General features: G+C 40.5%; 1 protein-coding gene across 3 annotated transcripts in view; it reads left to right on the top strand.

Moving 5' to 3' along the window:
• Nucleotides 1-400: 400 nt before the first annotated feature.
• The window catches only part of TPK1 (thiamin pyrophosphokinase 1), a 376531-nt gene continuing 351928 nt past the window's right edge, over nucleotides 401-25003 (top strand). For 2 of the 3 annotated variants that reach the window (XM_042476582.1, XM_042476580.1), the window contains exons 1-2: nucleotides 401-500; nucleotides 5807-5881. In XM_042476582.1, coding sequence (XP_042332516.1) covers nucleotides 5836-5881 — 46 coding nt within the window. In that variant the 5' untranslated portion in view covers nucleotides 401-500; nucleotides 5807-5835. Of the gene's footprint in view, nucleotides 501-5480; nucleotides 5586-5806; nucleotides 5882-25003 lie in introns of those variants that run through there. The other variant, XM_042476581.1, reaches the window with a different exon arrangement.

Below are 25003 nucleotides of genomic sequence, written 5' to 3'. Positions count from 1 at the left end.
ATTATTATTATTATTATTATTATTATTATTATTATTATTATTATTATTATTATTATTATTATTATTATTATTATGTGGTGCCTTTGAGGTGGGAACACTTGGGCCCGCCCTGCTTTAGGGGCACAACGCCCAAGACCCTATAGAGAGTCACAGGCAGCTTGAAAGGACCCTGACAAACAGCCACATTCTGCCATGAGAGGCGCCGAAGGGGTTTCCCTCCAGCTATCCAGGGGCGCCTTGAGGAAACGTTCACCATTTCCCTCAAGCCTCTCTAGGTCTGCTCAGCGATTCGAACGTTGGCACACAGCACCACCTGCCACGCCCCTCGGCGCGCGAGAGGCAGCTCCAAAGTCAAGCGCCGAGCCATAGATTGGATCGATGCGCTCGTCTCTCCCTCCCTGTTCCCCTGCAAAAGCGGAGTCAGCCTCGCTCGCCGGTTGCAAGAGAAGACGCGGCGCGAGACGAGGGGCGCGCCTGCGCATGCGTGGCTGCACCGCCAGGTACCACCCCCTCCCCACTCTAGTCTTTTTTCATCCTGCTGCTGCCAGACCTTCCCTGACCTCCTTCCAGGGCGGATGCATGGCTCAGAGCGGAGGAGGCTGGAGGGGACTAATGGAGCAGGGAAGAGGGCTGTTCATCTTACTGGCAAAGGGACCTCTCCTGCATCCACAGTGGAGACATAACCCGGTTTGGCACCGCTTTAACTCTCTGTGACTCAAGGCTATGGAATTCTGGAAGCTGGAGTTTGTTGTGGGCCCTGAGTGCCCACAACAAACTCCAACTCCCAGAATTCCATACCCTTGAGCCAGACAAAGAGTTAAAGCGGTGCCAAACCGGGTTAAGTCTCCACTGTGGATGCAGCTTTAGTAAAACAAAATGGGTGTGCATTGCCCATTGAAATCCAAGCCCCTTTGCATCAGAAGAGGAATAGCCTCTGGCCATGGATTTTATCTATGAAAATCCACACTTCTCCCTGCCCTGCTCCATGCCTTCCAAAAGTGTCTGTGCGCCCCATCATGCACACATCCCTTATTTCAAAGATATAGCCTTGTTAGTCTGTGGAGTCAGTATCCAGAGAGATCTTGTGCACCTTTGAGGCAGCAGGAGCTTTCCTAGACTCTAGCTTACTTCCTCAGATGCATTTAGATGCAATAACAACAACAATAATATGTAGAGAGATCTTGTAGTATCTTTGAGGCTCACTGAAAGGAAGAGGTTGGCAGCAGGCTTCAGTTAGCTTCCTCAAGCATCTGAGCATCTCAAAGGTGCTACAAGATCCCTCTATAAACATTCCTTATTTGTTAGATTTGGTGGGTTTTAAATATATATATATATATTTGAGTGGTCTATTCCCTGCAAGGGTGCTTGATGTCTGATATATGTCTGATGTTGTCTAACAATGCCAGGTCTCAAGTTTTGGCCCTGAAATCTCAGGGCTTTGGATGCTCCTATTTTGGCAGTCCTGCTCCTCAGCTACTGAGAGGATTGCAGCCAAAGTGAGGAGCAGCAGGAAAGCTTGGCAGATAGGATTATCACTCTTGCTGATCAGAAAGTCTTCGTGCGTGGACCTTGAGATTTCCATGCTTGTAGGGATGGAAACTGCATAGCTGATCATGGGCCAAACTCCAGCCCTGGTTGTTTAGGGCAGTAAGAAATAATTATGTACCTTCATATCTACACACACACATAAGCACACTTACCTTCACTCTCAGATCTCTCTTACCTGATAGAAGGTGTGTTTCTTCCAAACTCATTAGATAAGAGCTTCATTTGTGGCCTAGAAATTGCCTGTAAGATCCGTTGGACCGCTTTAATTGCCTGTTCAGTTCTTTTAATTTTTGTTTGTGTAAAAAAATGAAATGATCCTAATAATCACACCATACCCAACGTGGGAGACGGACCACATCCCTCCCCATGTTGAGTTTGAAACCAGACAATGAAATACAGGTGTTGGGGGGAACCTCAGAGTTTTGACAAAACAGTGACGTGGGAGGAGTGAGTTTTTAATCTCCTTATTCCCTTGATCTAAATCAGCGATTCCCAAAGCAATACACCCCTCTGGGGCGGTGGAATGATCCAGTGAAGCAAAAAGGGGACAGCAGAGGGCCTTCTGTTAAGTGTTAATACTCAAGAATGACAAGGAGAACCAATGTCCTTTAGCACCATGGAGGGAATGAGGGTTGCATGAAACTTCTTTTCAGGGTCTCTTAAAACTGACACAAAGCCTCACTTTGGGCCGGTACTGACGGCCCTTTAAGACGCCCTCGTCACGTTCTAGGGTTGCCTTGGGTCAGCACTTCCAGATGCCCCTCTACCCTAGCACATGATGAGGGTGTCAAAATGGCAGCGCCCTGTATACATGGGCGCCGACATTGTCATGCAAGCGCTGTGCAGTGCTTGCGTAATGAGTGCACCAGTGGTGCACTTGTTACGCCGCAGGGAAGCTCTGCGGTTTGGCAGCTGTGGCTTCCAAGTGGGAAAAAAAACAGGCGCTGGCAAGGTGCTGTTTTTAGGCGCTCTGTACCATGCCTTTGTGTCTCTCATTCTTTGCCTGCACACGCAAGTTCATTCTCTTAACTGCATCTTTTACTAGTAGTGGCAGGAAACTCTTGAAAGGCTTGGGCGCAGGGCACCATTTCTATGGCTGGGAGAGGGACCATTTTGGGGCAGACTTGGTTGACTGGAGCAAGGAATCAAAGCATGTGGCAGTGGGGTAGAAGCGGTGGCAAAAAGGAGCTTTCTGCATGGCAGGGGGTTGGACTGGATGGCCTTTGTGGTCTCTTCCAACTCTATGATTCTATTATTTCATGAAATCCAAGCTTTGTTGGGACTTGGCTGGCGGGTTTGAACTGCATTTCCTTTCATTGGACAGGCTGAGAAGTGTTGGAGGAAGAAGCAATGTTTGTGTGTGGGGAAGACGTGTCTCTAGGGAAGGAGGGGGAGGAATATTCAGTGTTAATTCTTAGAAAGAGTCCTTTGCCTTGGAGCAGCTCCTGTAGTTAAAATAGCTCTTTTCCTGTCTAAGTCAGTCTTCAGTCCATAGCATGTGGCCTCTGAAAGCCCCCTACACACATACCAGCTCTCTGTGTCTTTTTTTGCCCTGACAAAGGAGGATTGAGGGGCCTTCCTTGCCGGGAAGAAGCTTCTCCCTTTGCCCTTGGTTACCTTGGAAGCAGCAACTGAGCAGCTGGCTGAGCAGTCACCAAGAAGCTTCTTGCATGCACTGGCTGGAGAGGCTTCTTGGTCACTGCCCAGCCAGCTGCTCCGTTGCTGCTCTGAGGGTGACTGGGTGCAAAGGAAGGGAGCAGCAGCCAATTGAGCAGTGACTGAGAAGCTTCTCACCTGTGCTGACCTTTATTGTAGGGCTGGCATAGGTAAGAGACTTCTTGGTCTCTTCCCAGCTAGCTGCTCGCTTGCTGCTGCCCAGGTGACTGAGTGCAAAAAGAGCAGTGACAAAATTGGTTGTTTTAAATTTGCAGAAGAACGGTAGACCTATTATCAGCAAATTGGTATTGAAGGGCACTAGAGATGTCACCCAAATAGACAATGGCCCAAAAAGGTTTGGGGACCACTGATCTAAATGGTCTCACCCTCCAACTACTGTTTCATTTGTTGTCATCAATGGAAAAATTAGGACACTAAACATACTATATGAGAAAGTAGGATCCGTACCTGTATTTCTCTTGTCCCAAGTCCTGCTTTTTCTAGAGCTGTTTCTGGTGGACTGTGCCCATGGTTATTACATACTGGTAATAGCATATTGCATTTTCTATTTCATGGTTTTAAAAGTTAAATTTAACAGGGCAAATAATTATCCCCACAGGTGAAGAAAATACAGCGATAGTGTGTTTACTTTTGCTTGTTCATGACTCACATTTTCAGCCCAGTCCTTGGCCAGTGAGAATCCCCCAAAGCACTTGCAAATATCCATAAAATACATCAAATGAAACTCAGTACAATACAATTAAAAAGCTAAAAATCAGCCACAGAATAGAAAACAAGCATGAGTGGCAAAAATTTTATTCATGTCCCTAAAACCAACAAAACAACACAGGCTTTTCCAAAAAAACGAGGCTAGGTAGTCAAACAGCATGACTTTTGGGAGGCCTTGTTATGTTCCTTAAGATCTACTTGTAAGCAAACATGCTAAGATTGAAGCTGCGGTAAACTTTAATCGCTGTGTGAGTTTACTTTGAAGTAAGCTCCACAGAATTAAGTGGCAATTTACTCACTAGGAAAACAAGTCTAGGATAGCAGCCTGAAATGAACTTCAGCCTGCTAAATGGGGGCTAGAGGTAATCCATTAACATGTATATTTAATTAGAAGTCCTATTTTGTTCACAAGCAGTCTTAGGTAACTGGGTATGGGATGTATAGCTATTGTAAAAGGATAGCCAAGCACATCTAAGCAAGCTGCTCATAAAAAGATGCTGCCATGAATAAGGCTGGCATGCAACTCTGCAGAAGGCACCGGGACCTGCATTAAGGTCTCCCTAAGAGGTCTCTGGGGTTTGGAAGGCATTACATTGGTTAGCTGTTTGGACTCAGGACCTTTTAAGATTTTCAAGATGAAAACCAGCACTTTGAATTAGGGAAATAGGAAGCTGTCTTATAGGAGGCCTGAATTATTTTTCTGTTTAGTGCAGTTTTCTCTGTTCTACATGGCAGTTTTGCCCTGGAGTCTATAATTGTCTTGTTAAATTTGCCCTGTTAAATTAATCTGATTGTTTTAAGTGAAAGTGGGAAACCTCAGCCTTGGGGCTGACTCTGGCCCTCTTGGGGTCTCACACTATGATTGCTTGTGGTTTCTCAGATTTTATGTAGATCCCCCCCCCCCCCCCCCATTCTGCTAAGGTTTCCTTACTAGCAATAAAAGCTTTAAGGTACCATAAATAGCTCTCCATTTTGTTTTTTGCTTTGCCCACCACCGGAATGCAGACTCTCCCTTCCAGTCATGTCTCTGAAATTGAATTTGGCCCCTGGGCTGAAACAGTTTCCTCACCCTTGTTTGAAGTGGAGATGCCAGGGATTGAACCTGAGATCTTTGGATATCTCTCGTATATCGAGCTTGGATTCTCCATTGTTTGGGAATAGGTGCAAAGAGCTAGTGGCTCCTGCCTGTAAAATGTACTAAGCAAACATAGAACAAGAAGCAAAGCTGAAATGTTCATCCAGCATCTAGTGACATCTCCATTCAAGCATGGTGTGTGCTTGCAAGTCACAACCAAGCTAAACAAATGCATGTAGAAACATGTTTATTGAAGATATGTCTCCACAACATAAATCATACCTCCTTTTGCAACTTTCTCTTTAAAGAGAGTTGGCTTGTGCAACCTTCATTATTTTGCTTATTGCTCAGTTTTAACTTTGGGTGGCAACTTAACTTCTATTGGAATCAATAGCTACCAATTAAAAATTGAACCCTCCCAAGCTTGGATCATTCATTTTGCTGCTTCCCTGCTCCTCCAGAGCTCACATTTTCCAATCCCCTGAACTGTATGTCGCACTATCTATCAATCTGGCTGATGCCAAATGTACTTATAGATTCATCTCTTCACACTGCAATGGGCTTTCTGCCACCTGCTGTATGTAACGGTCTATGGTTCCCTGTAAATCAGCTTTAAATGTATTTATTTTAAAATCAATATTTGTGTGTGCCTGCAAATTTGTGGCTATTTCTGTAGAGTGCTTTCTCAGGAATACTATGCTTGGAGTATAGCTTAAATTTAATTAAATATTGAATTAATAAGCAAGGCTCATGAACTGTAATTTTTAACAGTCTGTTTTTTTGTTTGTTTCATTTTAGTTTTAAAAGCACAACACTAATCTGCTGCAATGGAGCATGGTGTGTTTACTCCACTGGAATGCCTGCTTCCCACTGGTATTGTATCTAACACATTCCTTTTAAGAGTGTTTCTCTTACAAATGCATCTTGTATGTTTCACTCTGAATAGCTGTGTTAGTGTCTTGAGAGGTAAGGGGTCTATTAATATTTGCATGGACACACTTGGGGAGGGTAGCGATAATCACAGCAAAAATAACAAAAAGTCTAGTGACTTTTTATTTGACATCAACTTTCATAGTCTGGAGCTCACTTTTGATGCATCTAATAGTGTATCCTTCAAATACACAAAAGCTGCTACTAGATAATATATGTTGGTCTTTAGGGTATCGCTAGACTATATTGTTCTGGGAAGGAGGGATAATCTATGTGCAGATCATACTTTTGCAAAACACTTAATATGTGGGTTTCACATAAATGGAGAGTTCAGAAAAGCAGCACGATCGTAATCAGACTACATGTCGCAGAACGTAGCCACAATTTTGGATTTTCATTTGAAGAACCTTTTTTCAAGAACCTATTAGGATTCCCATTGGAAGAACTCTCCTGAGTGCCCCTAATATTATCAGTTAGGGGAGAAATAACTTAGAAATTTCAGTTGTTTTCGTTGGAAGCATCTGGTGGGGGGTGCTGGCTGGCTGATATCGACTGAATGACTACTAGCACCAGGAGAAGATTTTTACCAATGCTTTCTTACATATTAACTCCTGAGGGATTTAACTGCTGCACTGTCTATTCTGTTTTTGTTGTTCTATTATTTTGGCATTTCAAAGTGCCTTGGCAATATTTATACATTTGATAGGCTGAGTAAAAATGTTTTTAATTAATGTTTTCCACTGGGTAGCCATGTTAGTTTGTTGAAGCAAAACCAATAAATAGGCCTATAACACTTATTGTAGCATTTATTGGAGTCCAATAAATGTGAAATTTTCAGATGCAATGGGAGTCTTGGGTGTTTAAATTAAGATCACTTCCCACTTGCCAACAAACACTGATGCTTCTTTTTGGAGGAAAGGAAGTATCTCTCTTTCTTGCTTTCCCTTTCTCTCTCACCAGCGTGGCAATGTGCTCCCAGTCCTACTGATGTGGCACTGGGAAAAGAGAAACATGCTTCCTTTCTTCTCCTCACATAGAAGAATTTGCTTCATATTTGAAGTGAGCATTACAAGTTGCTGAATTTCATATGAAGTGAGGAATAAATACGTCTTTTATGGTTCAAATCCAGCACTCTGTCTGCTTTATCTCACTGGCCAAAGAGTAAAGTATTGATCCACAGTTCTCTTATAGCCTGGAGCATGTTCATGATATGAGTTTAGAATGTGCTGATTCAGAGAAATGCTTGCTATTTTTCACTCTGTCTTACTTGAGGTTTTTAAAGATAAATATTTTACTCTTGTCTGAGCTATTACCATAATAGGGTTCTGGCAATCTGTTCTTCTTTTAAGTGTAGCAACGCCATTTATTGGTTTGGATGAGAACATGCAATGTACTGAAGCTGGTGGTCCATGGATCAGTGCCAGCCACTGATTCATTGTCTGCTGATTTGTGGTGAATTTCCAGAAAAGAAACAAACAGCTGTAGTCAATGGGTGCAAATGTGGTGCCAGTCCTTTATACAAGGGGAAGAAACCCCCTACTGGTCCCACATATCAGATACCTTCAGAAGCACTACTCAATTTTACTGTCTGAAAAGCTAAAACTTTCTTTCTATAGGGATGTGACTTGTGTTGCTATCTCCCAGTGCACTGGGTTTTCCAGAAAAAAATAAATAAAACGTTTAATGCTCTAAATCATGTTATCTGATTCAGCAAGTTTGGTTCAAAAATATTCAAAACTTTGTGAGGAACTTATTTTATTGAAATATTTGTATAAAGAGAATAACGTTTACTTTCCTTATATTTAACAAAAAATGACAACACCTGAAATAACACTTTTTGAATTTAATGTTTTGCATAATTTTTCATTTACATTTAGAAGGGATTTCAGCTACATATTATAAATTATTATTATTATTATTATTATTATTATTATTATTATTTCTTACCCACCTCTCCTCATGGATTGAGGTGGGGGACAACAACGGTGGGGGACAACAACAACTAACAAGCAACTTCAGTTAAAACACACATCAATTTAAAAGGGCAAATAAAATGTACACTTATTAAAACAATCCAATCTAAAATTCAGCATTTAAAATTTACAATTTAAAAATAATAAGGATAAGCCTGAATAAGAGACTGGTCATTAATGCTGTCTTAAATCCAGACAGCATATTCAGCTGTTGAATATCTTTGGGCAGGTCATTCCACAGTCTAGGGGCATCTGAAGAACATGTCCTCTGGCTGACAGTTGCTAACCTAGTCCTGGCTGACTGGAGTAAATGTCCATCAGATTACCTGAGCGTACAGGGCAGATAATGTTCCAGTGTAATAAAATCAGGAAACTAAAAACGTGAAAGGAGGATAAGTAGGTGCGTTAGTGATAAGTTTCTATAAAAGCTGAGCAAATATCCAAATACAAACCCATTTGTAAATTTTGTTTATACAGCATTCTTTCAAAAGTAGCAGGTGCTGTTGGATCTTTTATCCATTTTTTTCTTTGTATATAATTATTAGTTTAGATACAGACAGTATAATTCAGTATCAACACAGAGAACAGAGACGCATGGGAGGCGAAAGCAGTGCACACACATGTCTCCCTTCCGATGCCTCAAACGGCTCTGGGAAGCTGTCTGAGGCACTAGAAAGGCGGGAGAAGAGTGAGCTCACAGGTCCACTGCCTCTCAAAGCTGCAAGCACATGCTCCTCCCGCCCTTCCCAGAGCTATCTGAGGCACTGGAAGGGCAGGAGGAGCATGTACTTGCAGCTTTGTTTCCAGTGCTTCAGACAGCTCTGGGGAGCTGCCTGAGGCAGCGGAGGAGAGCTGAGAGAAGTGTGCAGATGCCCTCCTGGTGGTTCCCTCCCTTCTCGGCTTTCCCCTCACTCCCAGGGGAAAAGTCCGGAAGGGAGGGAGCAGGAGGAGTGCGCGCATGCAAAGCTAGGGACTCGTGAATAATCAAATTTTCGAGTCCGAAAGCTGCAAAAGTCAAGGGTCGACTGTACTCTATTGTTTTCTTAACTGCCCTGTTTTGTTAGATTAAACTGAGAGAACCAGTGTTACTCTCAGTGAGTTTTATGCTGGAATGGAACTGTGATCTTGGATCTCTCTGGACTAGCCTAGTGCTCTAAACACAAGTCACTGGGATTGTTCACACGAGTGATAAAATGTGTTTTGCCCCATTTTGAAACATAGCTGTTTTAACTGGGAGGAATCTGGGGTGACCAAACACCAGAGCAAAATAACTCCTGGTATGCTCCAGTTCAAGCTGAAAATTTCAGGCTATCACACTGGCATGCAGACTATGGTCCGGTGCAGAGACCAGAATGCCATAGCTGCCCATAATATTTGTCGTCCACCCATGAATTCATTGCACATGCGCATATGTGGTTAGCTGCACCATTGACCCATTGCGCACCCATGAAGCAAAATAATACAGTGGATTTAATCATAACATTAACAAACTGGCCACTTTGACAGGGGTCATAGGGAAAAGGGAGCATGTATGGTGCGGGAGTCTCCATGGTAGTGCTGTGTCAGTGTGTCACTGGATACACCGTTTTGCCATATGGGCAGTCTGTCGCTTGTGTGACTGAGCTGGTGGTTGCATGGCTGGTTGCACAGGGTGTCAAATGGTCTGGCATGTGGGAGAGGTGAGGGGGTGATTGGTGATTGCTGGAGGAGCATCTATGTGCATGTGTTTTGGGTAGAAGAGAAAAAATAATGGTGTGGTGCAGCTTTTTTTGATGGGTCTGCTTTCAGACAAACGGGAAGCAGTGTGGTTGCCCATGTATATTCAGTCCTTGTGGGAACTATGTGTGCGTTAAGTGGATGTTCCCTGTGAACTTGGAAAGCCTGGAAGTAAGTCAAATTTTCCATCTATGTCCTAGGGCCCCACTGTCTGTATACAGTAGGCTTTTCAATGACAGATCATTTGTGTAGATCAATTTAGTATTTCAATATTTGCAGAAGTTTCAGAAGTTTCTAAAGCAGAGATATACACCTGTCCCTTCATATTCACTAGGGTTAGGGGCACAAGACCCCCGTTAATAAATAAAAACTGCAAATAACAAAAACACAGTGTTTTTACCTGAGGGGATACCTCTCTAGGAATCCTTAGGTCTTCCAGTGCAACTCTGTGGTCAACGTCCAACAGACACTGACCATAGAACTGCATTGGAGGATCTACAAAGTATTCTCTCTAGGAATCGCTATGTCTTTCAGTGCAGCATTTGGTTAAAGTTGATGATAGAGTTGCACTGGAGGAGGACCTAGATATTGCTAGAGAGAACATACTAATGAAATCCGTGAATAATCAAATCCGCAAATATCAAATCTGCAAATATGGAGGGATGAGTGTATATGCTCTATGCTATTCCCTATGATAGGAATACAAGTCAAGGGCTGGCACTGGTCAAACTTCACAGAGATAGTTTTGCCAGTTTAGGTTTTATTGGGCCTCTCTTCTCTTGTTAACCATACTCATTCTTATAATTCTGATTTTATTTGTTTCTTAATATTCTGTCACAAAAAGCCTGCTTTTCAGACCATAGTATTGAATTAAAACAGTGATAAAATATTATATTATCCATGTAATTTTGTGAGAAAATTATATGTACCTCTGTTTGCAAAGGTGTGGAGAAAATAAAAGGTGTTTCTGCTGGAATTTAAGGAGTTTTTTTGCTTCTTTTTTCCAAAATTGAATTACTTGTTATGAATGTCATTAAAATGTGTAGATGTCAATTAAAAAACACAGCACATTCATATTGTTAAAACAAGGTGTTATAGAGCCAACTCATGGGAAGCAAAATGCTGTATGAATTCTTGTTGAATAAAATAAATGTTTCTGAATTATATTATTTTGGTAATTTTTACAATAGTCCCATGTATCATCATCATCACCACCACCACACATGATGAGACTGAAGCAGACAGAATAGTGGCTCATTTGAGGAGACGGTAGCTAGTGTTGAGTTGATATTTAAACCAGGACTGTTCAGCTGAAACTAGCAGCAGTGCTCTTATTCTAGGAATGATGGTTAATTAACCTGACAAACATTATATTGCAGAAAGATCTGATAGTAGCTGTTAAGAAAAATAACATTTCAGCCCTGTTTACAGTTTTTCTCATGAATCACATGTTTTTGGTTTTATGGCCAACATGTGTTGAAGAATCCAGAAGCCTGAAAGTGCCATAAGGAAGAAGAGAAAATACAGGAGAGAAGGCAGGGCCAGCCTGATACAGATCCCTTCATTCCACGTACAAAAGCTAACTGTCTGGTGGTGAAACAGTGCCTTCCAGGGCACTTCAGGGTTTGTCAGCCCTCACCTGAAATACCATGTCCAACTCTGGGTGCCACAGTTCAAAAAGCATGTTGGAGCATGTCCAGAGGAAGGTAACCAAAATGGTGAAGGGCCTGGAGACCATGCCCTCTGAGGAGAGATTTAGGGAGCTGGGTATGTTTAGACTGGGGAAGAGAACGTTAAGAAGTGATATGATAGCCCTGTTTAAATATTTGAAGGGTTGTCATACTGAGGATGGAACATGCTTGTTTGTTGCAGTTCCAGAGAATAGTACCTGGAGTAATGTATTCAAACTAAGAAAAAGAGATTCCACTTCAACATTAGGAAGAACTTCCTTGATAGTAAGAGCTATTTGACAGTGGAAAATCTGGTGGAGTCTCCTTCTTTAGAGGTTTTTAAACAGAGAGCTGGATGGTGCTTTGATTCTGTGTTCTTGCATGGCAGGGGGTTGGACTGGATGGCCTTTGTGGTCTATTCCAACTCTATGATTCCCCAACCTAACAGTTTACAGATGTGTTGGATTTACCTGTCACCAGGCAACATCTGTATTGGGTCTGTAATCAATCTGGAAAAAAATAACCAGATTGGACAATTTTGAAATTTATTTTTTATTGAATGTATAACCTGCCTTTCTCCCAAGATGGAATTCAAAATAACATGTTTTAAAAGCCAATAACAAAATTTATAATCTGGGAGTTAATGATGACAACCCTGATGCACTTCTCTGTAAATCTGATAGCATGGTTATTTATTTATTTATTTATTTAGAATATTTATATCCTGCTCTTCAGCTACTCAGAGCAGCTTATAAATGCTTAATTAGACAGTTCTCTGCCCTTAAGCCTTCAATCTAAAAAGACTTGACACAAAAGGAAAAGGGAATGGTAGTGGGGAAAGGGATGAGGTCCAGCAGTTCTTCTCTCCCTCTAAGGCCTGGACCATGGCAGAAGAACTGGAGAGAGGGCTCTCTTTCTTACTAGGCACGATGGAGCTGGCCTGCCTTTCTCCCTCTGAGGCGGGATGGATGAAAACAAATGTTTCAAGGAATGCATCCATTAAGATGAAAGCAATAAATTAAAGGATTTCAATTACTAATCATCATGACAAGGAATTAATCATGGAATTCCTAATGTTTAACTTTAATGAATTAACATTCCAAAGCTGGGGAATCCTTTCTTATTCGTTTAAGAGATGTGTTTTCGTACAGAGTCACTTGGTGTGACTTAGGAATGAAAAACAAAATTGTTGTTTTATTGCCTTCTGAAAGTGCTCAGCATTATTAAGTTCAGAATATCAATATGAGTGAGCTTCTGTGACATTTAAAAGATCTTTGCAACAGTGTTAATTTTCTGCTATTGGAAGCTTTACAACTCTGATAAAGTAAAAGGGAAAAAATACCACCCTGACATTCTCAAGATTGGTTTGCAGTGATTGAAGAAGTGCTGAAGACTAAATTTGAGACAGTCATGTACTGAGAGCATGATCCTGAGGAAATGAGCAGACCCTTAATTCAGACTGCAATCTATAAATGTTGTGCATGCTTAACACCTCTTGTGCAAAGTCCCTTAAATAACAAAAGTGCAAAGGTGGCTATGGTAAAGTTAATATCCTAGATGCCTGACTTTATTTGAGTCAAGGTCCAGGGTGAATACTGCTGGCAAGTTGTTATTGATTTCCCTCGCTAGCATGTTCATTGTCAGGGAGGGAGACAGGGAGGAGTTCTCACTCTGGGAAGAGAGTATAGTGGGTGTTGTATAATTCAGTTCTCACTTGAATGTGTAGTGTTTAATAACAGGTGGCATGCTTTACTCTGAAAAATGTATTTGTGAACATATTATGGCTGTACTCCTGCTAAGACAATAATGATGTTTGCAATTGAAAAGTCTGTCTCATTTTGCATCAACCTAGGAAGTTCCTATGTTCTGGGGCAACAGTCTTTCACCTTTTCATATCAGGACCCACATTTAACTCCAATCTACAATACTGTATGGGATCTACTTTTCATTGTTTATTATATATGCTTGCAGTTCTTAATCTTTTAGGGATTACTGTGAGAATCTCATGCAAGTTATGGACGTCCTATCCAGAAAAATACAAGAAACCTATATGCAATAAACAAACAAACAAAATAATTCTCATAGTTAATTTTATTTTTTAGAAACTAATGTCTCACACAGAAATGAAAAAAAAATACAATGAATACTCAAAAAGACTAATTTTTATACTTTGAAGTTTACCATGAAGAGAAAAGAAAGCCAAAGCAATAGGAAAGGGTTCGAAGAAAATAATTTCTATACACAGTTTATTGATACTGAATTAAGAACCCCTGATGTTAGTCTTTCTACTTTTTTCCTTAACTTCCTTCCCACCTTCTCTCTCTCTCTTCACTTTGCGTGCAATTTTTATTTATTTTTTTGCTTGCCCTTCTCTTAAGAAGTCAGAAAAAGACAAAAGAAAATTGTGGTTGTGTCCTTCATACAACCCACCTTATATTGCTCTGCAACTCAATTTGACCTCTTGACCTAGAAAATAACAGTAAAGCTTTCTTGTCTACTCACCTGGAAGTTATTCTTACCTTACTTAGGTGTTCAAACAGGTAGCTTTTTACAAGGTTCATCTTTCTGACTGTTTGTCAGTTTACTAATATAATATACAGTATTTACACAGTTCATTGCATAGCAACATAAAAGTCTCCACATCGTATCTCTAGCCACAGTTTTAAGTATTCAGAAACAACATATTACTATGGTGAAGGAAAATGAGAGCCACTATGGAAATAAGTGGAGCTAAGATAATTCAGAATGTGTACAGTGGAGATTATCTTTGCAGCCAGTAGGCACAAAATTTGATCAGGAACACATTATATGCTATGAATTCCCCCATTTACTGAAAACTGAATGGCCTCCCCAATATTATTGCAAGTTTACTTTGCCCCTAAAGAAATGTAGTGCATTTATGAAATAACCTGGGATTTTGAAAAATAACTTTACCCTGAGAAATGATTGTGGGAAATAGAGTCTATCCTCTTCCCAAATATTGAACCTCCATGTATGGCCTCCATTGTCAAAATGACTTTTCTGAGAAATGCAAGTAATTCATTTAGAGTTCAGCTGATGGATGCTACTATTTTAGAAGGATGTCCACTGATGTTGATTTCTTACACTGTTCTCTTTCACCCCCTCTGTGACCCTCCATCCCCAGGCTTATATAGGTGTCCTTTTCCCACACGTACTGCTCAATCACTGCACATTAGAACATTCCTTTTACAGCTGTTCTTTGCAGGAAACTATGCTCTGATTAACAGACTGTTGTCTCCTGAAATGGAATAAGGGCTATGATCAGAGCTGCATCTCTATCTTAGTAGGGGAGCATCTATATAGCATATCATTATGTTCTTCCCAAAAGTACATTTCCAAGTTTTGCTAAGCAGAATGTGGACTCCTCAAGAAATGCATACATTGCCAAAAGAGAGAAAAGATGGGGTTCATTCCTGATGACGTTAGTCACACTTGTACCCTATAGAGGTCAGTGTAAGCAGCTTGGTTATTACTAAAATACATCTTGTTAATTACATTGGGGACCTTTACAGTGTACTTGGTCTGGATCAACTCATGTCCCTTTTTTAAAGTCATAAGGAATGATTGCAATATAAACTTGGAAAGGTTACAGTTTAAACTACAAGTGTTTACAATCTCTCAACAAAGGCCAACAACTTTGTAATTATTAACAGCCGAGACTATAGATTGATTTGAAAAACGACTACAGGTTGAGTCTCTCTTATCCAGAATTCTAAAATCCAAAATATTACCACATCCACAACTTTTTTGAGTGCTGATAGGGCAACAGCGAAGGCAGGGAGGAAGATGGGTCAGGTTCCCAGCCAGACTGCACAGGTTGCGGTTGCAGTGGTTGCTGATGCTCCTCCACTGCCACTCCCAAGCCGAAATGAGCTCTAGAACAGGTAGTAGTGATTCTTTCCAGGCTTGGCCCAAAAGAGACGCCCACACCAAAAAACAAACAAACAAAAAACAACAACAACAACCCAGTCCCCTCTTCTTTCCTTGCTGCTTCCAGATCTCATGCAGCCAACTCTAGCAGTGACACTGGCATTGCGTGCAGGCTTCTGTCTCCTGTCCTCCCTCTGTGTGAGCATATCTGGCCACTCAGTGACAGCAGGATGACCAGTCAGCTCTGGGGCGCATCCTGCCCTCCCCTCCCTTGGTGCCGTAGCTATTCCTAAGTGCTCATCCACCCTGGACATGATAGTGACTGTGAGCTGCTGCTTGAAGGATATGTGTGCCTCCTCCTCCGGACACTTGCTCATTTTTCCCTATGGGAGCTAGCAGCAACTGCTGATACTGCAGGGCACTCCTTAGAGCTGCTTGCTCATTCTGCAGTTACCAGGTGGCTGGATGTGCTCATAGGGAGGGAAGAAAGGAAGGAAGGAGAGATAGTAACCCTGCTGTCACTGCAGCCTCTGGATCCCTGAAGGCAAAATGAATGAGTGTCCAGAGAAGGAGGCACCCATCTTCCTCAAGGAGCTGTTTATGGCCACTATTGTGTCTGGGACAAACAGCACATAGGAGTCAATGAGGCGCCAGCAGAGGGGGAGGTGGTGGCAGTAGTTGTACTACCGAGTCCCTAGAACTTCCTCCTTTCCTCGTCCTTGTTCTCCTCTTCTTCATCTACTGGGAAGTACCTGTAATAGGTGTGAAAGGACTCCTCCAAAGCAATGCTTTCCCTCTGAACTGTGGCTGATAGCTTGAACTAGAAGGGCATAAGTCCTGCCTGTCTTCACCTCCCCACTCACTCACTGCAGAGGAATTTGGTGTGCAGGACTGCTCCCCTGGCCCCTAGAGAAAGTGAGAGAGGCTCCAGCAAGTGTGGCATCTGGTTTTGAATATATAAATATTCCAAAATCTGAAGTATTCCAAAATCTAACATATGAGCATTTCAGATTAGGGATACTCAACCTGTAATCGTAACCGCATTTCTCCAAGGAGCTTGGGATGGGTTGGGGTTTTTTTTGGTACTATGGAACTGATTCATGAGAACAATACATTCTGTAATTAATGTAGTCAGCTTTTGCAGGCATGAGAACAATGGATTAATAGGGAAAGGATTTGGTTTCCCCCTTTATTTTGCCACCCTAATCTACGGTTTCTCCATCTTTACATCATGTGTGAATGGCAAAACTGATGTGGTTTTAAAAACAGTAACATGTGAAATGTTCCTTAAAATTCTATGAGAAATCTCAGGCTTTATTTTTCAGCTGATAAGCTAAACATTGAAGAAATAAGTCATAAAGTCATTCTTTTTCTCAGCATTTTGGAAATGTGGAGGACAAATCTAGCAATTACATAATTATTTTCCTATGTGGATGTTCTTGGCTGATTTTTCAAATGCCTCTCTGTACTACATCGGTTTCTGTCAATGTTAAAACTCTTGCCTTTTATCGCTCTTGAATTTGTTTTCATATTCATGTCTTATTTTTCATTTCACTTTTAATTAGTTTCATTATATTTGATGGCAAAATGTTTAGTTTATCTTCACTGTTAATAGCCTAATTGTTTCTCTTGCCTTAAGTAATATCTCGTTAACTTTATAAGCCATCTTTTCCACATCATCTACAGAATTAATTTCCTGTGCATGGAGTTGTATTTAGTCTGCAGCATTTCCCCTAAAAGTTTCCTAATTAGCATTTTTATAACTGTGCTGTTTTTTTCTTTAAGAATTAAGCTTCTGAGGAAACTTAATAAAATAAGTATTATCAGTTGATTATCTCCTCTTAACACCTCCAGAAATCCAGAAATCTGTTTTGGAGGAAACGTTTACAGAATGAAGAGATAGTTTCTAAAATATGACAGAGCAATACTGGATACATGATAATAATTGTTTCTGTAGTAATGTATGAAAATCTTTTGATTGACGATATGTGGGGCCAAATCAAAAGTAATAGTAATACACCAACTGAGTATCCCTTATGCAGATATCTGAAATATTTCAAAATCCAAAATTGTCCACATGGGTGGCTGAGATAATGACACTTTTGCTTTCTGATGGTTCAGTACACAAACATTTTGTGTACAAAATTATTAAACATATTACATATAAAATTGCCTTCAGGCCAGGTGTAAGGTGTATATGAAGAGTACATTAATTTCAAGTTTAGTCTTGGGTCCCATCTCTAATATGGAATATGCAAATATTCCAAAGCCCAAAACTCTTCTGGTCCCAAGCATTTTGGATAAGAGGGACTTGACCTGTATTACAGATTGAGATCTATTTTAAATTGTTTTCTGGAATAAAAAGTCATTTGGAGAAAAAATATTTATTTAATTAGTTGTTTCCTATTTATACCCCAGCTTTGTTTCAGTAAGCTCAGGATAAGAAAGATCAACCTGTATGTTTTTTCCAGGGGAATTGTTCAGGACACACAAACACTGGTCTTTTGGGGAGTGAATTTGTGCGAAGGAATTATTTAACATGCTGGCCCACTGTTGTTGTTAGCAAATATATAGTACTTAGAACATTTAGAATTCTTTTCAACTCCAAAGCAATAATTGCTCTCATTTTTAAAAAACCTGTAATATGTAGAAATAGGAGCAAATGCCAGCTCACTACATTGCCGCTTGTCTTATCTACCTAATCAGGTCATTGTGAGAACTAACTGACAGTGATGAGACCATGAACATGGCTGTCTATGGAAGAAATCTGCCAAGAAAACCCCACGATAGGTTCACTTTAGGATTGTCATAAGTTGGAAATGACTTGAAGACACACAGCAACAACAAATATCGCTACTGCAAATCAGATTCAGTAGGTGAGGTTCTTGTGTGTGTGTGAGAGAGAGATTCTCTCCATCTGAATTGAAAAAGAATATATTTTGCAGTATGCTTCTCTGAAAAACACTTCTCATCTTTGAGTATTGTTGCATATTTTTTTCCAAACTTCACCTGCTCTGTGAGAGAAAATGAGAGCAGCACTCCTGAAGTCTAGAAGCCTTCAAAGGTGCATGGGAATCCTTTTAACTTTCATCTGACTCCACTTGAGCTTTTGCAGTTTGCTCCCCTTGGAAAAGTGTTTCTCATATAGAGCTTTATCACCAAGTGGTTTTTGCCACATGAATGTGTCACCCTTTAAACTGGTGTTTATGACTGGCAGCCACTTATTTCTATAAGTGATAGACTGTGAAGAAATACATTTTATTGTGTCATCTTGAGTCTGCTGCAATTCAAATTAACAGGTAGACCCCATATTCTAGGGTTTTGTTGCAATAATTTTTTATATACCTTGGGGAATTTTGAATAGTTCTGTTATGACTTAGCGAACAAAGCTTGAAATTCTGTAGCATAATGGAGTACAGTCATGTTTGTAGATTCAGAGTCTACCTCTTTGCTCTCTGTTTTGCTTGGATTGTTTGCATGGAAGCTTCTGTAGAAAGGAAAGCAGTTGTGTTGTACGGTAAGCAAAAGGAAACAACTACACCCAAGCATGTTTTACTGCTGCGTGCTTTCCCCTCATTTCAAAAGAGATCAAATAATACAGAAATAAAGAAAGCAAATCTTTTGGGAAAGAGTGAAATGTGATTTGGGGAAGAATGGTATAATTTTCATTCCCTGTAACAATCCCACATGAATTCTGAGTGGAGTGTGTGTGCGTGTGTTATGAATACTTCCAAAAATTTCAACAGCAATTTTCATACGCATATGTGTATGTATAAAATAATTAGACATCTCTCACTTCAAAATGTCATTTTTAAAAAAGGCAGAGTGTTCACTTTGCATCTCATGCTTTTCCCATCAGAGAGAGCCCATGGCACTTGCTTGCTGAACATTCACACTGCAAAATGAAAATGTAAATATATTCATAGCTGTGTATGTCACCAGGATAGTTTGACTCCTGAAAAAGCTCCTATTAAATATGCATCTCAAGAGAGTTAACCACTGAGCATAGAGGTATGTGTCTCTGAGTTAGTTACTGATTGCATTTTTGGAATTGCATTTAATGAAAAATTTACTTGGAATATTGATTAGATGTCAAATCTTAAGGAAGAACTAATGTCCTTACTTTCTGTATCCCATGTTGTCAAGGATATGCTGTCAGGGATTGGGGCCAAACACAATGTGTGATGCCAAATGCATCTTCAACATGCATGCTTTTAAAATGCATAAAACTAGCACTGCAGGAGGTGGTAATAATTACTGAATTCACAACATAGCTGATTTTTTTCAAGTATTCTTCACAACTGTTGTTTGCATCGAGAGGTGAAGGAAAGTTCCCATTGGTACAAAGACAGTATGCCAAGCGTCACACAAAAATAATAAAAAATAATAAAAACAATCAAAAACAAAACAGCCCTTAAATTCCCTATAGAGATGGTTCCAGGTCACTCTCAGGAACAAAACAGCAGGAAACCATGTCATGCAAAATGGCTCAGTCTTAAGAAATCAGTCCAGGGTGTTGTATACTGTACTCATCTGATGTACAAAATAAGTCAGTATTAAACTGCTAAAAATAATTTGTTAGCAGTTTCAGTTATATGAGTATGAGATAAAGTTGTTTTTAGTAGCAAAATAAGTGGAACTTCTACCGTTTTATTTTTCTCAGAAATCCTTGTAGTTACACTAATCAACAATCTCTCAAAAAAGAAGAAGAATTAAAAAAGAAAATGGAATTTCAGATAATAAATAAAGTTAAATATTTAGGAATAATCACAAAAAGGAACTCGGATCTATATAAAAACAATTATATCATAACCTGGAAAACATCAAAGAAGATCTAGAAAAATGCAATAAACAACAGCTGTCACTACTTGGTAGAATTTTCCAGACAATACCTATCTTATTAAATAAACCACCATTTAAACATTAAAAAAAAAGACCTATCCAATTTCATATGGCAAGGAAAGAAGCCAAGAATAAAATTATCAGCTATGCATGACTTTAAGGAAAAGGGTGGATTGTGACTTCCAAATCTAGAAATTTACTATAATGCATGTCTCTAACTTGGTTAAAAGAATGGATATCTCTAGAAAATGAAAAGTTATTACAATTAGAAAGTAATAAGATGGACTTTGGATGGCACGGATGCTTATGCTATGATAAAACGAAAATAAGTAAATAATTTAATACATATTGCATATGGTCTGGAACAAATAAAAAAAAGATACTTCTATACTAAAATTCCAAAATGGTCATCTACACAGGAAGCATTCCACAAAAAAAGAACACCTGTCTAAAGGAAAATGGAGCAGATATGAAGATATCCTGGCAAACACAGATGAATTATATAAAATTAAAACAATGGAGGAAATGCAGCATGAAAGACCAGAAATGCATTGGTTTATATATTGGCAAATCCTAGAATCATAGAATCATAGAGTTGGAAGAGACCACTAGGGCCATCCAGTCCAACCCCCTGCCATGCAGGAAATCCAAATCAAAGCATCCCTGACAGATGGCCATCCAGCCTTTGTTTAAAGACCTCCAAGGAAGGAGACTCTATCACCCTCCGAGGGAGTGCATTCCATTGTCGAACAGCCCTTACTGTCAGGAATCATAGAGTTGGAAAAGACTGCAAGGGCCATCCAGTCCAGTCCCTTGCCATGCAGGAAATCTCAGTCAAAGCATACCCAACATGACGATCCAGCCTCTGTTTCAAGACTTACAAGGAGGGAGACTCCACCACTCTCCGAGGAAGTGTGTTCCTCTGTCGAACAGCCCTTACTGTCAGGAAATTCCTCCTAATGTTGAGGTGGCATCTCTTTTCCTGTAGCTTGCATCCATTGTTCTGGGTCCTGTTCTCTAGAGCAGCAGAAACAAGCTTGCTCCCTCCTCAATATGACATCCCTTCAAGTATTTAAACAGGGCTATCATATCACCTCTTAAACTTCTCTTCTCCAGGCTAAACATCCCCAGCTCCCTGAGTCTTTCCTCATAGGGCATGGCTTCCAGACCCTTCACCATTTTAGTTGCCCTTTTTTGGACACTCTCCAGTTTCTCAACATCCTTTTTAAATTGTGGCGCCCAGAACTGGATACAGTATTCCAGATGGGGCCTGACCAAAGCAGAATACAGTGGCACTATTACTTCCCTTGATCTAGACACTATACTTCTATTGATGCAGCCTTAGCTGCTGCATTGCACTGTTGACTCATGTTAAATTTGTGGTCTACTTGGACTCCTAGATCCCTTTCACATGTAGTCTCATTCAACCGGGTTTGACCCATCCTATATCTGTGTATTTCATTTTTCCGCCCTAAGTGCAGTACTTACATTTCTCCATCTTGAAATTCATTTTGTTAGCTTTGGCCCAGCTTTCTAATCTATTAAGATCATTTTGAATTTTGATCCTGGCCTCTGAAATATTAGCTATTCCTCCTAATTTGGTGTCATCTGTAAATTTGATAAGTATGCCCCCAATTGTGTCATCCAAGTCATTGAGAAAGATGTTGAATAACACTGGGCCCAGGACAGAACCCTGTGGGACCCCACTGGTCACTTCTCTCCAGGATGAAAAAGAGTCATTGTTGAGCACCCTTTGGGTTTGGCCACTCAACCAATTACAAATCCATGTAACAGTTACATTGTCTACCCCACATTTCACTAGCTTGTTTGCAAGAATGTCATGGTGAACCCGGTCAAAGGCCTTACTAAAATCAAGATATACTATATCCACAGCATTGCCTTCATCTACCAAGCTGGTAATTTTATCAAAGAAAGAGATAAGATTTGTCTGGCATGACTTGTTTCTCTGAAACCCATGTTGACTTTTGTGATCTATGGCATTGCTTTCTTAGATGTTCACAGACTCTCTGTTTAATGATCTGCTCTAGAATCTTTCCTAGTACTGATGTCAGACTAACTGGGATTAGTACTGATGTCAGACTAACTAATTGTTGGGATCCTCTTTTTCCCCCTTTTTGAAGATGGGGACATCATCTGCCCTCCTCCAATCTGCTGGCACTTCTCCTATTCTCCAGGAGTTCTCAAAGATTATTGCCAATGGCTCTGATATTACATTTGCCAGTTCTTTTAATATTCTTGGATGTAGTTCATCTGGTCCTGGAGACTTATATTCATTTAGATTAACCAGGTATTCCTGTACTATCTCCTTACTTATTCTGTGCTGAAACCCCCCTATTCTGTCTTCTGCTCCTTTATCCTCAGGTTGAACACCTTTGCCTTTTCTGAGAAGACTGAAGCAAAGAAGGTGTTGAGTAATTCTGCCTTTTCTCTGTTCCCTGTTAGCATTTTGCCATCTTCTCTACGCAGTGGCCCTACCGTTTCCTTCTTCTTCCTTTTGCTGCGGACATATCCAAAAAAGCCCTTTTTGTTGTTCTTAACCTCTCTAGCAAGCCCGAGTTCATTCTGCACTTTAGCTTTTCTAACTTTATCCCTACACAGGCTAGCTATTTGTTTGAATTCCTCTTTGGTGATTTCCCCATTTTTCCATTTCTTATACATGTTCCGTTTAAAACTTAGCTCATTTGAAAGTTCCTTATTCATCCATCCTGGTTTCTTGAGACACCTCCCATTTTTCTTTCTAATTAGAACTGTTTGAAATTGTGCCTTCAGTATCTCCCTTTTAAGAAACTCCCTTCTCTTTTAGTATTCCTGACCATGGGAAGACTTTAAAAAAGACATGGAGACACAAGGAATAGAAACTGAAATGAGAGAATTTGACAAAATAATAAAGGAAGGAGAAAAACATATGATAAAGAAAATTTAAAAATATCTACTAGATATAAAACTATAGAAATAACTCAACCTCTTCTTCGTAGGGCTTTTATAGCCCTACAATTCCAGACAATGAAAACCAAGTACATTGAAGGGAAATATAAAAAGATTCCCAAGGATTTGCATTTGTGGCAGTGGAGATATTGAAGACACCATGCACTATATGCTACATTGTAAGATATATAAAACCACAAGAGATACATTTCTGAAGAGAAGTTTAGAACATGTAGCTAACCAAAATGACTTGGAGAAAATCACTTAATTGTTCGCTAATACAACTAAGTCTGTTATGTTCAACACTGCTAGATTTGCTGTGAAAGCAGCTAAACTTAGATTAGACTTTGAGGATAAAGGCCTGCATGGGAATCTGCAGTAAACAGATTACTGTATATTAATTTGAACAGAGTATGGAAAATTGTGATCTTTTTGCATGAAATATTTTTGTAATTTTAGTGTAAGCATATTGCTCTATATGTTATAGAGCTAATTGACTGTGGAAGTTTTAAATGTTTTTAATTATTTTTGTAATTTGATAATAATAAATAATAAAAATTATTTCTATACTGCTTTTCCATACTGATCAAAGCGGTGAACAACAAAGAATACAAAATACAATAATCCAAGAGACATCACAATATATACATAACATTAAAACTGAGCAATAAAAATTCAATCACAGTTAAAAACCATAAAACCATATCACAGCCAGCTGAGTTGATAATCAATGATACAAGATACAGATCAGGGGGGAGACCGCAAATATCAAGGCACAGGGGGGAAAGCTAGACGGAAAAGAAAGGTCTTAAGTCTCTTTTTAAAGAGATCCAGGGAGGTGATGGAGTGGAGCTCATCGGGAAGGGTGTTCCAAATTTGTGGGGCCGAGATGGAAAAGGCCCTTTGTGAGGTTGACACATATCTCGCAGTTGGTACCCTCAACAAATTCTTCCCGGCTGACCTGAGTGCGGGATGGATTATATGGGGGGAGGCGGTCCTCCAAGTAACCTGAACCCAAGCCATTTTGGGCTTTATAGATAATTACCAACACCTTATATTGCGCCTGGAAGCGAATAGGCAGCCAATGGAAATCTTGCAGGATGGGTGTTATATGGTCAGCTCTAGAACAGCAGGCAACCAATCTTGCAGCCATATTCTGCACTAATTGAAGCTTCCGGGAATGGTACAAGGGTTGCTCCATGTAGAGCGCATTACAGAAATCCAATTGAGAGGTTACCAGAGCATGTACCACCGTTTCAAGGTCCCCTTGACCCAGATAGGGTCGCAGCTGGCATATCAGCCGAAGCTGATAACAGGCACTTCTGACCGTTGCATCCACTTGAGATGTCAATTGGAGTGACGAGTCCAGAAGCACTCCCAAGCTGCGAACTGAGTCCTTCAGGGGGAGTGTGACCCCATTCAGGACAGGTGGAGAAATTACACTACCCGGGCCCAGGGAGCCTATCACTAGTACTTCCATTTTCTCTGGATTCAGACTGAGTTTGTTTTCCCTCATCCAGCCCATTACCGACGCCAAGCAGGCATTTAGAAGAGAGATGCCATCCCTAGTCACTGCATCAGTCAGAGACACAGAGAAGCATATTTGGGTGTCATCGGCATATTGATAACGCCGCGCCCCGTATCTCCGGATGATCTCTCCCAGCGGTTTCATGTAAATGTTAAATAGCATGGGGGACAAAATAGCTCCTTGAGGGACACCAGATATAAGTTCCCTCTTATTGGAGCAAACGTCCCCCAGCTGCACCATCTGGAATCTGCCCGAGAGGTAGGAACCGAACCACTGGAGCGCAGTGCCCCCCGATACCCAACTCCCCCAGGCGTTCCAGAAGGATACCATGGTCGATGGTATCGAAAGCCGCTGAGATGTCCAAAAGCACTAACAGGGACATGCTACCCTTGTCCATGCCCAGACGGAGATCATCGACTAAGGCGACCATGGCAGTCTCAACTCCATAGCCCGCCCGGAAGCCAGTTTCAAATGAGTCTAGAAAATCCATTTCATCCAA

Source organism: Sceloporus undulatus, chromosome 6 (assembly GCF_019175285.1).
Source record: "Sceloporus undulatus isolate JIND9_A2432 ecotype Alabama chromosome 6, SceUnd_v1.1, whole genome shotgun sequence".
Classification (NCBI taxonomy): Eukaryota; Metazoa; Chordata; class Lepidosauria; order Squamata; family Phrynosomatidae; genus Sceloporus; species Sceloporus undulatus.
The sequence above is the reverse complement of the archived record's forward strand: the minus strand, read 5'-3'. Positions and strand labels throughout refer to the sequence as shown.